Source organism: Colletotrichum godetiae (genome assembly GCF_030913485.1).
Source record: "Colletotrichum godetiae strain CBS 193.32 chromosome Unknown BDP55scaffold_12, whole genome shotgun sequence".
Classification (NCBI taxonomy): Eukaryota; Fungi; Ascomycota; class Sordariomycetes; order Glomerellales; family Glomerellaceae; genus Colletotrichum; species Colletotrichum godetiae.
Genome location: NW_026851260.1, coordinates 527940 through 544144, shown reverse-complemented (window position 1 = coordinate 544144; position 16205 = coordinate 527940). Strand labels below are relative to the sequence as shown.

At 53.0% G+C, this 16205-nt stretch overlaps 1 protein-coding gene across 1 annotated transcript; it reads left to right on the top strand.

Moving 5' to 3' along the window:
• Positions 1-9049: 9049 nt before the first annotated feature.
• On the top strand, positions 9050-14761 carry BDP55DRAFT_548289 (uncharacterized protein; the record flags this gene model as incomplete). Its single annotated transcript, XM_060568820.1, has 2 exons — positions 9050-9541; positions 9593-14761. 2 exons carry the CDS (start codon positions 9050-9052, stop codon positions 14759-14761), a joined length of 5661 nt encoding a protein of 1886 aa, XP_060431978.1.
• Between the last annotated feature and the right edge of the window lie 1444 nt (positions 14762-16205).

Sequence of the window (16205 nt, the reverse complement as noted above, 5' to 3'; positions counted from 1 at the left end):
TCGATAAGGAAGAAAAAGCGTTAAATAAGTAGGAGGAGCTTAAGTGGGAGGCGAGTATAAAGAGAATAATAGTTACTAAAATAGTCAAGACGGTAGCTATTAAATTGGCCTATAAGAAGGGCTTAATAGTTAGCTAGGCCTTCTTATAATACGGAATATCTATTTAGCCCGATAGTAGCTAGGTCGATAAGATCCGGATTAAAGACGTACCCGCCGAGGCTATCGATTATACTAGGTAGGAGCTCTTCGATATAAAAGCCTATATTAAGTAGGAGACGCTATAAAAGGAAATTCTAGACTTTGCTATTTTAAACGATAGGTTAGAGTACATTTTTATAATAAAGGAAGTCCGTAATAGCATTAATAGGTAGTTCGTCGACCCGATAGTCTAACTACCGTATAAATAAGGGCCTGTTAGAGGCAGTAGGCCAGGGGATAGTTAAGGGCTCGGTTACTTATATATAACTACTTCTAATTGATACTTTTGCCCTTTTTATTAATTTGACGAAAAAAGCTTAAAACCGACGAGAAAGCTAAAATAATTATTAAATTATATTAATTATAGGTCCGGCCTCGACGGCGAACTCTTATTAATTAGATCGATCGAAATATTAACCTACGCTAAAAATAGGTAGCGGCTGTATTTAACCACTTTAGGCAATATTACGATTCTGCTAGAGCGCTAGTAGGGCTGGCACGGGCTAGCGCAAGTTCGAGTTGCTCGAGTTTCTACGGTATGTTATCATCGTTCGATAGGTGTTCTCGCATGGACTCTCGGTGTGCACACATGTTAGGTGATACTTTATGAGACACATCACTATCGTGATAAATAAAGCGAGCCCGCTGATATAAAGAACGGGTGTGGACAATCATCGTTTTCTTTCACATGCCATATCACCTCATCCTGTATCGAAAACTCTACGCTAGATAGGCACCTCAACAGCAGAGCCGCGTCCTCCTGGCTGGGCATCCAACCAACATCTCTATTCTTATCTAAGGATTCAAATCAACTTTTTCAAGCCACAGTCTCACACGGCATGACCTTATCATACTTACCCACAGCAACCGGGTTCCTTTGGAGGGTAATGCTATCTTTGGAGACCGGCGTATGGGCCGAGACAACCTCGTTCGCCGCTTGAGATAACGCAAATCCATGTTCTGTGACAGAAGTTTGCTTCACAACACTTCCACGTAAACAGAAGCCACGAGGAAAGAAACCACCGACATTCTTCGCGGCAAAGGACCGTCGTGTCGGCGGCCATTGAAACCTTTATAGTTAGCCGCCGATTCTGAGGGCGGCAGGCGTCTTTTCCGACGGCGATATCCCAGCGGCCCATCGGAGCTTTGACTTGACTTTCCGTTGCATTTGAATTTATCTCTGCATCCTGGGCAAGCTCCTAGCTCTGATGGCGTCGGATACTTCCTTCTCCATGCAAAGCTCGCAGAACTCTCGTTCCGAACGCTCCTGAGCTGCGTCCCTGCCCCTCTCTTGCTGTCCAGCGATTGTTACAAGGACGCGGACCAGTATCTCAGTTTGTAGCGTTACAACTAGTAACATTCATTTCCCTCGAATCGGATCTGGTCCTTCCTTCTCACATGGTGATGTGCTTTGCTTCCCCAAGCTCGCGAGCATCCTAGCTCTCCGTGGAGTGAGAGCGAAAGCTGCCTCCCTGGGCGGGACTCCTTCCTCGTCTGGCGGCCCTAGCTTATGCGGCAGCGTGAAAGCCAGATCTAAGGAGTTCGCCGTCTGTTCTGTGCTTGACGCCCGCGACGAGGGCCCCGCTCCGATCCCGCTCGGTGCGGACAACCGTTGCGCCGGCCAGGACGGATCTCGGCGTTTCGGCGGGGCTTTGGACCGGCTTCCACTGCCGATTGGGTGGTTTCAGGAGCGGGGTTTGGGGCAAGAATCGATGTTTTCCAAGGACTGAGTGACTGGATCATTGTCAGTGACTTTCATCAAGAGGAGCAGGAGAGGAAATTACCGATGCGCGCGTTTTCCCTTCGTTCATTGACCTTCTTGCGGCTGTGAAAGTGATATGGCCTAGGGAGCTAGCCTGCTCGCCTCTACTCTGGTCAATGTTCCGGGGTAATCAGGCTGCCACAGCTGTCGCCCAACCAATGTACTTACTAGGACCATGTCTTGTGAGATGTCTCGACGGACGCAGTGTAGACCTGGCGCGGTTCAATGTCTCATTGACGAAAAAGCCACCTGAAAAGCCCTCTGTTCAACTGGAACTAGTACACCAGCATAGGATGTAGATCAACGGCTCTTTACCTCATTCCTGTTCTCTGCTCATCGCATATTGAGCGAAAGTGGCTGCGATCTAATGGCATTTGGGATGGAGGTACAGAACTAGAGCCATCGCACCCTCGAGTGCCCTAAAGCACATTTGGCATGTCACAAGTGTCTTAGCAAAAAGCCATCTGCAACCAACTCCATCTTTGGGGTATGCCATTTGTACTACGGCGTACTTCACTAGCATGCCGTTTCAGGCAGACAGTGGGTATTGCTTACATCGAAGGGATGGCTGAACGAACATTGACGGTGGATAATTATCGGTTCCTCTACGAAATGGCATATTCACAAGATCCATCTAATAACGGTAACGCCGGCGATGAAGTCATCAAAGTAAGGTAGTAGTATCGTCTCGAGTGTTTGGCCATGAGACAGACGCGGAATTCGAGAAACTCTGAGACATGCCTATAGTGTCTTCCATTGATAACAGACTGCCAATATGTGACGAGAACCGTCCATGGGGAACCCAGCTCGGAAAGTTTGCACTGCCTACAACACATCCGCGGCTAACAAGCATAAAGTACCCGGATTGGCCTTCCATCGCGACTTAAAACGGGCGAAAGAATTGAGTCTGAACGAACCCTTCCGTCATGTAGGATGCCTGCAACTTCACAACGACTGACAGGGTCCTTTAGAACCTTTCGCCTGGACGCCAACGTTCTGGGATTTACCAATATTATTGTCTGAAAAGTCAATTCAGAGAATGACAGGCTGGGCAAGAAGGACTTCTGCGCCTCCCAGCCACCAGATCACCCGCCGTGCCGCCCCAGGCTATCCTACTCTCACTCCGCGCGAGGTCGATCAGCAGAACTGACCGCTTCTGTAGATCGCGGGAGGCGTCTTTAGTCATCTCATCTTTCTCACAGAGTTTGCGGTTCAAGACACCTAGCGGGTGCCGGACCTTTAGGATTTGCCGCGTCTTGAATTGAACGAGAACGTCATGTCCAAAAGAGAGACGAAAAAGAAAAGGCAGTAGGAGTGCGATTCGGCATCTACTTCGTACTAAGATTGGCAGAAGAAACGGCCTAGAGAAGGTTTTGGGGGGAGAAACCCCCCAAGGCCGTGCTTTTCGACCAGCTGACTTGACGATCCAGCAGGATCCCACAACCTTGTAGGCGGAAGAGAAGCCGGAGTTGGGTCTGTCTGACGGTCTGTGGCATGAAGCTGGGGCCAAGGATGGATCTGGGGTAATTGAGGCTTTCCCCCAACCGCCGGCGCGGCGGCTGGCTCTGAAGTCTGACTTTCAGAGACAGAGAGACATGCAGTTGCATGAGTCGTTAAGGTTGTCTGGGGTTGCGGCAAAGGAGGGGGCTAATTCCAATTGGAAAACTCTCGCCGTCTGAGCTTCTGGCATGTTTGGGATGGCGTCCCGTGGAATTTCTCGACTGATAGTAGGTGGGGTCATAAGTTACTCTCGCTCCATTCCTTCCGGCGCCGAAAACTAATGGGTAGAGAAAGACGGTGCGTGATGCTTTGGACGAACAGTAGATCGACTGATCAAGATAAGTGAGTTGAAACCGTCATTCCTTACCTAGGTAGGCATGGAAAAGTACGTCTTAATGGATCATCATCGATATCTGAGTCCTCTGCCGATGGGAGACGAAAAGGTGATCAGTAGACCAGAAAGACTGGCAGCTCGATTGGCCGGACTAGATGATTGGGGGCGCACAACTGGGTACGCCAGTCTTGTCAATGGAACGCCTTGATGGTAACTAATAAGCCTGGGGGGGGCCGGGGGGGCGGAATATTCAGAGGCGGGATCTCGATTCGGCACCACTACCCCGTCAGCGCGCTGAGAAACTGTAAGCGTTTCCATGAGTTTGCTAACTATTATTAGCGAGAAGGCCCTCAAGAAGCTAGTGTTCTGAAAGAATAGAAGGATGCAGGGTATGTGTGAGCGGCAGGGATGATCGGGATGACGAAGATTCTCAGATTAGTCGGTGAAGCGGATAGCATGGAAGAGATAGAAAGAAGTCAAAGAAAGGCACAGAGGCACAGGGAAGCCAAACAGACAGCATTTGAGGGTGTCGCGCTGCAGCAACGTGCCCACGCTGCACACCCCGCATGTTGGGAACTCGAGATGATTCGATACTCAGGAATGCGTTACCAGAAGACATGCTGAGATCCTCTGCTCACCCTATCGCCGATTGGTTTTGGGTGTCAGGGATGGCGGGAAAGGCAACATCATGCGGGCAGAACACTTGGCGCGGGCGTCTTAGGGGGGAAGTTGAAGACGATCTCAGCTACTAAAGCTGTGAGGTGTCCAAGTAAGTAGGTGTGATGCAAGAGAGCAGGATAGAGGTGGGAGATCCCGGTGAGCAACATAGGCGGTGGAGGACCACCGCAGATGGGTTGTCACCTCACATGGACGTCGTGAGATGGTGGTGCCAGCGGCTGTGGTGAACTGCCGTTGCAAAGGCGCATTGGGGCCGGCCGAAACGGGTTCATGACACTTTCGAGCCTGTCTCGACAAGCTCGCGTGGGTCGTCGTTCAGAGCGGCGTGTGGAGCACGTTTTCTTCGCGACAGTCTTTCCGGCTTCGAGACTCCCTTTGCTCCGCGGACAACTCGCATACCGTTCCACAGCATCCCGGGCATTGGGTGGCGCCCCTGAATTGCTGGCAGGCTGCAGGGTGGCCAACGTTTTTCTGCGGCACTTTGACCGACGACATCTCTATCTTCGCTGGGGTTGACAACTTGACGCAATGGGAGTATGGAAGATGGCACTCTTCGACATAATGTCGAGATCTGGCCAAGGTGGCCGGTGAGCAGATGCAGGCGAGCCATGCAGCTGCACACCGGAGGACGTTACCTAAGACCTTGCGCGAAAGGGTTGCTGAACACTTGTCCTGCAGTGGTGGTATTCGCATGGAACAAATAGGTGTGTACAAATTCGTGGGTGTGGCACGCGTGCCATGACAGACTGGGAATGCCAGCAGCCATTGTAAAGACTCAAGCAAGAAGCAACGTCAGGTATTCGTAGAGCCCCCATTAGCTGACCACTAGATTGCGGTTCTTGCGAGGCTCTGCAACCTTCGTTTGACTTGAGTTCGTTCTCCATGCAATACCTAGGCAAAGTTGTAGAGGAGGGGGGATGTGGCCCGTCCTTCCCGAGCCTATGAATGTCAGTCAAGACTCAGTCATATCTATAGATGCTCATGGTGCTTCCGTGGAATTTGTGAATATTTTGGTCTTTTTTGAGTCAGCGTTGATATTGGGCTGAAAGTTGTTTGAACACCGTTTGCCGTCAGAAACAGCACGAGGCGATTTCAATCTCTCTGCTACTTGCTGTAAACTTGAGACACCCCGGACTGGGGATGTCCAATGGAGATCAGCGCAGTCTTGAGGGGTCGGCTTGAACCAGGTCGTTTGCATTCTCGAAGGGATCCATCCCGGATGGCCCATCGACGATCTGAGTGTCCCTCACAGAGATCCGCAGCCCCCAACACAAAGGAGGGGTGACAACTTGGAACCGGCGGCGCTGTGAGGAGGACTCTATGGTCAAGCAGGAGACCGCGGGCAGCGAGTATTGAACGCAGACACAGCTTAAGGCGGAGACTTTCTGTTCTTGACAGGGCCAACAGGCTGAGGTGCCGTGGTGCCGCGAATGTGACGGTGTATCTCGAGTAGTATGCACCAGAGAGCCATTCCGTGGCACGATAGGACACAAGCAAAGCCGCATATGGGCTACGTCGCGACGAGGGTGTTCAGTATCAAGAGGAGGTCCCCTCCCTTACTACTACACCTCAGATGAATCGACTCGACGGGGAGACCAGCTGATGGTGTCTCACCACGATGGTATGGGCTGGGGCGGGAAGCCCCAATGCAAGTGCCACCTAGCATGCCCTGCACTTTAGTTCCCGGGACCAACATGCGGCGTCGGCTTGTACTGACTAACCGGCGGAAACGCGGATGTCATCCATCCAAAGTCAAGCGGTGTCAGCTAGACAAAAGAGGGTTGCGTGGGTTATTGCTAACCAAAAGACCCCCTGTACTCTGTCGTAGGTGGTACTGGATCACGTCGCTCAACAATGGAATTGGAGTAGAGGTGATTAGAGACGAGTGGCCGTTGAATAACAGTTGTGCTCTAGCTCGTCGTGCTTGTGTCTCCTGTGACGGGACTACTACTATCTATGTGGACAGTGGCCTCGGCTTCGGCGTTGGAAGGCCGGGGCTGAGAGCTGGAGGACCGAAGATGGGATAGCCGTGTTTGCAAGATGGCATTTGGCTGTTGGACCCTTGGGCGAGGTCTTTGGAGGGTCCAGATGAGTTGGTAAGCCGCCCGTCTCCGTAATAATGTCCCATGAATGGCATTTTGCGAGAGACAGGCATGTTTGGCTAGCGTGCCGCGCAAGGGAGCCGGAAGAGCAGAGTTTCCCATGTGGCCGTGTCAAACTTTGGGCTGGTGTTTCTGGCGCTCTCCCTTGGTGTAAAGACAAGGTCGTCTTGGGCTGAAGTTTGAAGAAGGGGTGAGGTCGTGTATCATGTCGGAAGTAAAGGCTAAAGAGCAGCACTGCAGAGAGGGGACGAAGGCGTTTGTTTGCCCGCTGAGTCCGTTGTTATTACCAGCCGGAGGGCGCAAGGGAGTTGGACAGCGACACCAAAGATAAGGCAAGGTGGAAAGCAAAACAAAGCTCGAGAGATAGGTACGACCGACTCTTTGCCGAGCACGGTGACTGTCTCTGTATCCTTCACAGACTCCGGAGGGTTGCGTGTGGGTGTGCGAAAGACCGGGAGTTGAGGGTGGTAGGGCAAGGCAGGCCGTGGGTTTGGGAGGGTCTCGATGCATGGTGTAAGTGTTGCTGCGCAGGATTTCTTGCATGGCCGTTGTTGATCGTCGTCTTGTCCTTGGTAACTCGTTTCTTTTCCCGGGTTGTCGTCTTCCTCCTCCTCCTTTTCCTGTTCCACCCCTCCGCAGGTCATCGGAGCCCCCCGGTTTCTCCGTCTGCCTGATACCTGGGATGCCAATGAGGCACATGAGTGGTTGGCGGCGTGTGTCGTGACTCCTGGGGCAGTTCTGGGAGAGACCGTGATGGGGGGAGGCAAAGAAACAAAGAGTATCCGTAAAAGCAGTTCCATGCTAGTAATCCTGAGTGAGCATGGAACCTTGAAGCAAGAAGCCTTGGACTGACTACAACTCTGCCCAGTTTGCTGGACCGTTATTGATTTGTTTCCAGCGGACAAAACCTCCGAGTGGTTCCCCCCAGCGGCGGTCCCTCCGCCAGCCCAGCGAAGCCGAAGCGTGATGCAATGGTCAGGGCCCAGAGCAGGGCCAGTGTCCCGATTCCCGTCTCGTCCAATATGTGACTCGAGGTGGTACGGGTGGGAGGTGGTGGTGGGCTTCTGCTCTTGGAGACACCTCAGATTTCTTCTCCGCCCTCGCTCTTTTTTTGGTACTATTCGTGACTGCAACGGGATTGCACGATGTTCAGCAAGGTACCAAGGTATCCTGCGGGTAGCTAGGTAGATACGACAGGCAGGCACCTTCTTGGGTTCTCCTCTGCCGCTGCCGCTGCCGCTGCCACCGCCGCTCCTGCCCCTTCCCTTTCCTTCCCTTCTACCTTCCTGCCCTCCCCTCCCCTCCCCTTCCCCCCCCCAAAAAGCCCCAAAAAGTCACACCCGACTCCCCGACTCCCTCGCTCGTGTTTTAGTGACCAAGCTAACTGATTATGGCCCTAGACTGTATTGAGTAGAAGTACGCTGCGTCGCATACAGATTTGGCGTGTCATGCATGTATATCTACTGGGTCGGCTTCGGTACATCATGATATAATTGGTCACACAAGACTACATCCCCGCTTTATCCGCCCACCCTGACCACTGAATGCTTCTCAAGACCCATAATAAGGACGCGACCACTGGGCACCTCTTGCCCTGCTTGCTTCAAGGCGTGGATAGTGCTGGCTCGGTTTGACTGGGCTCTTGCCGATTGAGACTGAGAGTTTCTCCTCTGTACCTTCCCGCGTACCTTAGCTGAGGGCTGCTAAGTGCTACACGCAAAAAAGGCCAACGCAAAGACGGTAATGAGTGACTGACACCATCATCACAAAGGGCCACCCTGCGGCGTGAACTTTTGCCTGTGCCGTTCCCTGGGATCTTTTTTTTTCTTTCTACCAGAGTTTTCTTTTGGTGTTTTGTTTGACGACGACACACAAGGTCCAGTACGGCCAAAGACCTTGCGAGCTCTGGCCCTGACTGCAACGCATATCATCGCGTTCACCTTCGCGTCTCCCCTCGTCGACTCATTCCGTCCTCGCCCGGCTTTCGAAGAGACAACGGAGAATCGAGAATCCTTGGTCGGTCTACCAGAACCACCACCACCACCACCGGCGTTCGATCAACTTCACTTTCGTCCACGTCGAGCCCACCCCTTCCCGAACTCCAAGCTCCTTTCCTGGGGCCTCCGACCACTCGCCTACAATACCTTCACTTCTCTTGCTACGCCTCCGCCGTAAAGTGGGCAGCGTCTTGTGTTCAACACTAGAGCTCCCATCGCTACTTCGTGCCTTGAACCCTTTTGCTTCGATTCTCGTCATGTCTCGTGGTCTGGCTTGCCTTTAGTCTTGGCCCTTTGCCAGACAACCTGGCTCTCACTCGGTGCTTCGAGTTGAACCAATTCGCGACTTGCAACACCCACGACATCTTCACGCCCTACCTCGAACACACACTCTCCAGACAGTCCTCGCTTGCCGAGACGATTCAAACCGGCCAATGGTATCGAAACAACTCGGGATCTCACCCGCCTCTCTTCCACAATGGAACCACCGCAACTCAACATGCTGGCGCCACCGGCCGTGACCTCTCTTCGGGCACAGGCCGGCGTCATGGAACGATCTTTGAGCGAAGATATCCGAGAGGAGCGAGAAGAACTACGTGAAGCTGCCGAGCAGACTCTCAATGTCATTCTCGACCTCAACCTCGACGGCACTATCCGATGGGTCAGTCCGTCATGGACCGATGTGATTGGCACTCTGCCTGACTCGGTCAAAGGAACTGCGATAACCGACTTGATCATCAGCGAGAATAAAACGGCCTTTGCGGATACCGTAGAGTACATGAAGAAGGACGACTCGCGGAGCCATAGAGTACGCTTCGCCGTCACAATGGGTCCGCTATCCAGATTGCTACCCATCGAAGGCCTTCAAGACCAGGAACCAAACGAGGCCGACGAGAGGGTTCCCGAGGCAATCGACCTGGAAGCCCAGGGCATCATGGTGTACGATGGTGTCTCGGGGGGAGAGAGCCATGTAGGTACCTCATTATCACCTCAACTTCCTTGCTAATAAAGCGCTTGCTAGACAATGTGGATGATCCGACCCTACATCGCACCCAGAGAGATCAAAATTGACCTCCCTGCTGTGATCGTCGACTCTCTTGGATCCGGTGCCGAAGTCCTTGCCAGCTATCTTACGCAGCTAGCCGAGTCTGGTGTCGATGATCCCGAAAACCACCCACCACCTTTGCCCGTTCTGTGTCGAATCTGCGAGCGACAAATTTCTCCTTGGTGGTTCGAAAAACACACCGACCTGTGTCTTCAGGAGCACCGGGCAGAGATGGACGTGCAGATGGCGCAGGACAGTCTGACGGACCACCGACACTCTATTGTGAAAGTTCTCGATGCTCTCGAGGCGAGAAAAAGCCGGCCACTTACAGGCGATCAGCTTTCTGGCCCAGCTGCTGAGTACAAGGGCTTGCCAATTGGCCCTCCTCTATCAGCCTCGTCATCCCCTGGAAGTTCCGTTTCGCAGTCAAGAGAGAGATCAGGTGGGTTCGGTCACTCGCGAGCTCGCTCTTTCGCCATCAGACGTCCTCAAGCAAGAATTGTGGAGTTGCTTCTTGATCTCTGCGATACCGCCATCGAAGTAAGCACTCCAGCAGTGAAGGAGGCTTCATCGCAAACCCCCGGCGAGATCAGGACGCAATCTCCTCAATCCGAGTCCCGCATTTCGCAAGTCATGCAGTGGCAATCACCCAGTAACAATACTTTGGAACAAGAACAGGGCCTAGCTCTGCTCTGCGCCGACACTGAGAAGGCCGCGAAAACCAAGGTTGAAGCAGTCTTCAGACACCGGAAAATCATCGAGTATGCGGAGCGCATTAGAATTGAGTTCGCTGTCATCGTTCAGGACTGCATTGATGAGGCAATGCGGAAAGCAGCTCGAATCGCTGCTGGTCGGCTGAGTGATTCGACTGAAGACGAGGAAGAGGAGCAAGTCACGCCAGCGCAGGAGGAGCTCTTCTTTCAGGGGTCGTTTGAAAATCCTTCGGCCCTTGCGGCTGCTTTGCAAAACGTCAGCCTGAATGACAACACCGACAGACCAAGACCTACTTCCTTCGTGGAATCAGCGCGCTCAAGCAGCCCTAGAGAGTGCCCGACGCCGAGATCGAATTTGGGAGGTTTAAACCCAACTGCACCTGCCCGCGAGTCCCGGCGAGAGTCGTTGCTTTTCGAGAGTGACGCTGGAGACAGCGATGGAAGTATCCGCTCTTCTTCTGTTACGTCTCGACAGCCACCGCGTACCGACTCCCCGATATCTGAGTTTGGCGATCTTCGTCGGGCAGCTAGCTCGAGACAACATCATCGCAGAAGCATCATTCTGCCCGGTACGTCTTCACCTCGACGACAAGAATCACCTTCGCGTATGAACCAGCCATCATCCCCTTTACGAATCATCAAGCCGCGTAATTTCCCGTTCCCACAAGATGGCGTTACGTCGCCTGAAGCATCACCCTTGCTACCCGGGAGCGATTTCAGCTCTCCAGCTCACTTGCCAGCCAATCATCATCGTCGACAGTCCTCAGCAGCCATGTCCGAGTTTGTGATGAAAGGTCCGCCATCTCCTAGAATGGCTGCCCATCAGCCTCCCCCTCAGGCAAGGCCAGCGCCTCCCTCCATTAAAGATTTCGAGATTATCAAGCCAATCAGCAAAGGCGCTTTTGGCAGTGTTTACTTGTCCAAGAAGAAGTCGACAGGAGAATACTTCGCTATCAAAGTGTTGAAGAAGGCAGACATGGTTGCCAAGAACCAGGTTGGCAATGTCAAGGCTGAACGCGCCATCATGATGTGGCAAGGCACAAGCGAATTCGTCGCCAAGCTCTACTGGACCTTTTCCAGCAAAGATTATCTGTATCTCGTAATGGAGTATCTCAATGGTGGCGATTGTGCGTCTCTGATCAAGGTACTTGGTGGTCTTCCGGAAGACTGGGTGAAGAAATACCTAGGTGAAGTGGTTCTTGGCGTGGAACATCTGCACAGTCGGAGCATTATCCACCGCGATCTCAAGCCCGACAACTTGCTCATCGATCAAAAAGGCCACCTGAAGCTCACGGACTTCGGTCTTTCGCGCATGGGTCTAGTTGGACGACAGAAGCGAGCGCTAGACAGTCAGAATTCCGATCCCACGCCCGACCTCCTCAAGCAGGGACCATTTGCTCGCTCAGCATCTCTGGCATCGTCCCGGTCTACCTCACTTGACCTTCACGGCCATACTCACTCACCTAGCATGACGCCACAAATGACACCCGACACTGGCTCTAGCGGCGGCCAGCCCTCATACTTCGCTCTGGGAGGGCCGGAGGCCCGACGAGTCTCGAGTCACCGTAGCGAAAGCGGTGGTAGCGAAACCCTTGCTCGCATGCTCAACAGCTTTTCCTTGACCGACCAAGAGCACAATGCCCCGATCCAAAACGCCCAGCAGACGCACGATGATGCGAGTGAAAGCACCGGCCAACCTTCGCCAGACATGGCGGCACTTCATCACACCAGCACTCAGTCCAGCATTGACTATCTGGGAAAGAATACTCCCCCGCAGTCTACGATGATGCCACCGCCAATGGCCCTGTTCGATCCGGAAGACACCAACCGCCGTTTCGTGGGGACACCCGACTACCTCGCCCCCGAGACCATCAAGGGCGAGAAGCAAGACGAGACCAGTGATTGGTGGTCTGTTGGCTGCATCATGTTTGAATTTCTCTACGGATTCCCGCCATTCCATGCCGACGAAGCAGAGCAAGTCTTTGAAAACATCCTTGCCCGCAAGATTCAGTGGCCGGACGAGAATGAATGCGAACCAATCTCAGACGAGGCGAAGGACCTGATCAACAAGCTGCTCTGTATGGAGCCCCAATCGCGCCTTGGAGCCAACCGAGAGGATAAGTTCCCCTGCGGTGGAGATGAGATTCGAAGCCACTCTTGGTTTGAGGGTGTCAACTGGGAGACTCTATTAGAGGATGAGGCTCAGTTCGTTCCTCAACTCGAGCACCCCGAAGATACCGAATACTTTGACGCTCGTGGCGCTGTATTGCAGTCTTTCGCCGAAGAGATGGAGGATCAGCTTTCACCGCCAGTCTCTGGCGCAGGCTCTGACTACCACGACCGACCGCATGACGCTCTGTCCAGGGTCCGATCTCAAGTCAACTCGATCAAACGCAACTTGATGCCTCTTCACATTCCTCCACACGTCAGGGACTTGAAGAGTAGACGACTTAGTGAGCCCGTAGTTGCCGATGACTTTGGCAGCTTCGCTTTCAAGAACCTTCCTGTGCTCGAAAAGGCCAACAAGGACGTCATTCAGAAACTCAGAGCAGAAGCATTGGCATCTCAAAACAAACCGACTGTCGTAAGTCCAGGCGGCAGTGTCACTTCGCCTGGCCCAGCTCTCGAGGGCAGCCCAGTACTTGCCAACCCTATTCAGAGAACAATCTCCAATGCGAAGAACCGACCTCAATCGCCATCCGGCCTCAGCCATGCGGCCTCGTCCCCCAGCAGGGCATCCCAACCATCGTCGCCACTACTAGTCTCGTTCGTCGCAGGCCAAGGCAGTGAAGGCCGGCGTAAGGCCTCCAGCAACTCTTCGAGCCTTTCACAGCAATCGAGTGTATCTCATCAGCCTACGTCCCTTGACATTCCCCGAGTACCACCGAGCCTGCAGAAAGCGGCGACAAGCGCAGCTGCTTCCCCAGTCAAGGGCCGTGGGGCCGCACCACCTCCGCTAGCTCTTTCGCCGCAGAAGATCGTGTCAACGCCCAGACAGGCCTCGAGTAGCCGGTCGAGATCTTTGACTGTTGGCTCGCAGTCCCAAGAAGGTAGCCCAATTACCTCCGATGTTCTGTCGCACCACCGCAATCGTCGCAGCCAGGTCTTCGACATGTCGCCTTCATCGTCCGACAACGAAGGCGAAAAGCATAATGCTCTTCTCCGAGTGCAGCGTCGCCGCCAGAGTTCCCGTCGCCTTTCCCAAATTGCTTTTGACGGGGGTCCGATGTTCCGCCCACTGGATGTCTTAATCTGTGAGGATCATCCAGTCTCCCGCATGGTCATGGAAAAGCTCCTAGAGAAACTGCGCTGCCGTACCATTTCGGTATCGAATGGATCAGAAGCTGTCAGATACGCCATGAGCGAGATCAAGTTTGACATCATCTTCCTGGAGTATAGATTGCCTCAGATCAATGGCGCTGATGTGGCCCGCATGATTCGGGAGACTAAGAATACGAACTCGCATACGCCCATCGTCGCCATTACAGCATACCTCAAAGAGCTGCAGGCTCCGCATTACTTCGATTCACTGATCGAGAAACCCATCTCGAGTTCTAAGCTTACCGAAGTTCTCAAGAATCTTTGTCAGTGGAAGCCGGAATCGCCTGGTGTCAACTTCTCGATGTCTCTTGGACACTCTCACCCTGTGCCCTCTAGCCTCCGTCAAACCAGCTCTCGAGCAGACGACAGCCCGACGTCAAGTTCGTCGCTGTACGCTGGACGGCCAGGTAGTAGCCTGATTACTTCACGTGAGGACTCCATCAGCTCTAGTCTCTTCGGCGACTCCGAGTCGGTTTCAACGGATGATGTGCCAGTAGTGATCAGCAGGAAGGCTACTGGCGACTGGGACGAAGGTGGCCTGGGTATTAGCCAGGATGAAGTTATTCACCCGATCAAATCACCAAAGTCGTTGCCACAGCTCCCACAGCTGGTGACGCAACAGTCTGCTCCGGGTCAGCTGGAGCACACTCGACGATCCGCACCGCCGCCTTCGGTGGAGAAGCTGAAAGCCCGGAAAGAGCACATGGAGAAGCGCCTTGCAGAGGGTACAGATTCGGCCGACGATGAGGACGAAGAGCTTGGCTCCGGACGAGAGAAGCTATTCCGAGGCAAAGCGTTACTGCCGAGCTCCAAGCTAGGGATTGAAATGATGAGGGCCGATAGCCACGACAGTGTCACTTTTGGATCTGAAAGTACGCCGGAACCTGTCACACAGGTCGTGACACCTTCCAAGGAGATCGACATGCCTTCGTACGAGACTTTGCAAGACGCAGCCACGCGTACGCCTCCGGATAGTGGCATAAGCTCAGAAGATAAGACACTTATCCCCGACGTTGACGAGACGCCGAAGCCGCTCCCGACGAACAGAGAGGATGACGCAGACGGGGCAACGCCAAGAGCGTTGGATCGATCTGGGGTGCTGGGAAATTAAGAGCACAGGAGCGCTCGCATACCTACGGAAAAGGATGCGGAGACATTTACCAGCCGGCAAAGCCTATCATGTTATGGCAGTCTCCAGCAGATATGGAACATATTTTTCTTTTTCTTTTTGTTCAGTTGTTTACCCGACAGCGAGGCGTTTAGCGGGGACAACAGTGACACGCAGACTGCATCATTTCCTTGAGTTTATGGTGGCTGGGAAGGGTTATGGCGTTATGGATTTGATTTTGCTAGTTCAGCCCGAAGGTCTCCTGGAGGAGGATGCGGCATTGAAGGACGGGGAGGTCTTCTATTCCACTATCTGTTATTGCACTTGTGTGCAGGGCGGATGCGAGGGTGCTGCATTGCCCTGCATACTAACTTTCATTCTTCTGCACAGACTTCTTTGGGCGACTGCGCTCACCATCACACACCGCTCTTGACTTTATTTCCTCCTTTTCCTTTCTATATTGTTCTGTGTCTACACGATTTAGGCTCTCTCCTACAAACTGCATCTGGGTTGACGAGAAGGGACGAGCAGGGTCGATATTCCGGACGCGGCGGGGTTCTGTGACATACAGTTGGCCCTTGCTTGATACAAGAAGAACACCCGGGCAGACATGCTTGGTAACTGGGTCTATTGATCAAGCATGGTTGCGTCGAGGGAAAGACTCTTGTTTCTCCCTTCTTTTTGCGTTATGGTTTTTGCATCCGGGTCTGACGCAGTGCCGCCAAAAGTAGGGGGAGTCATGGCTCAATCAAAACAAAAGCCTCTTAAAAAACAAAACAAGACTGAATACAAGTATCATCAGACTGCAATGACGTTGATGGCTACGGCCGTGCTTTCTTTCCTACTACCAAGTGTTCAACGTGCTGTCTATTACTCGGATTCGCAACTTTCCGTCTATTCTGGGGATTATGGAATAAGGTACGATGATGGCCATTCGAAGAAGCGATCTGAGGAGGCAACCTATCAAGACTACATCATCTCGTCCCCCCCCCCCCCCCCCCTTTCGGCTTGCTAATTATGGGATGACCCGAACAGTGGCAATGACGGTGACTGCGTAGGTTTCTGGCAACGGCGTGGCTGAGCACGTCACGGAGGGGGAGCTCTCGGACTCTTGGCGGTCGAAGCGATGACGGATTGCACAATTCTTGACGGACGTTGGGGCCGTTGAAGAGACGGATGCTTTCAGAAGTGGCAAAGTCTCTCTTGCCTCGTCTGAAGAGCTCGAAGTGAGGCAATCATGGGGTCGGTACACATTAGGAAGCGAAGGTCCGGCCCGTCTATTTACATCCCTCCTCATCTAAAGCTCGTCATGAGCGGCGATGTTGGTAGTTTCATGAATGATCATGACATATGAGGGAAGGAAGAGCAAGATTACTCTGTACATGTTGAGGCTGTGCTGATTTGAATATTGAGAGGACTTATGCTCTCGTAAATGATGTTTCACGGA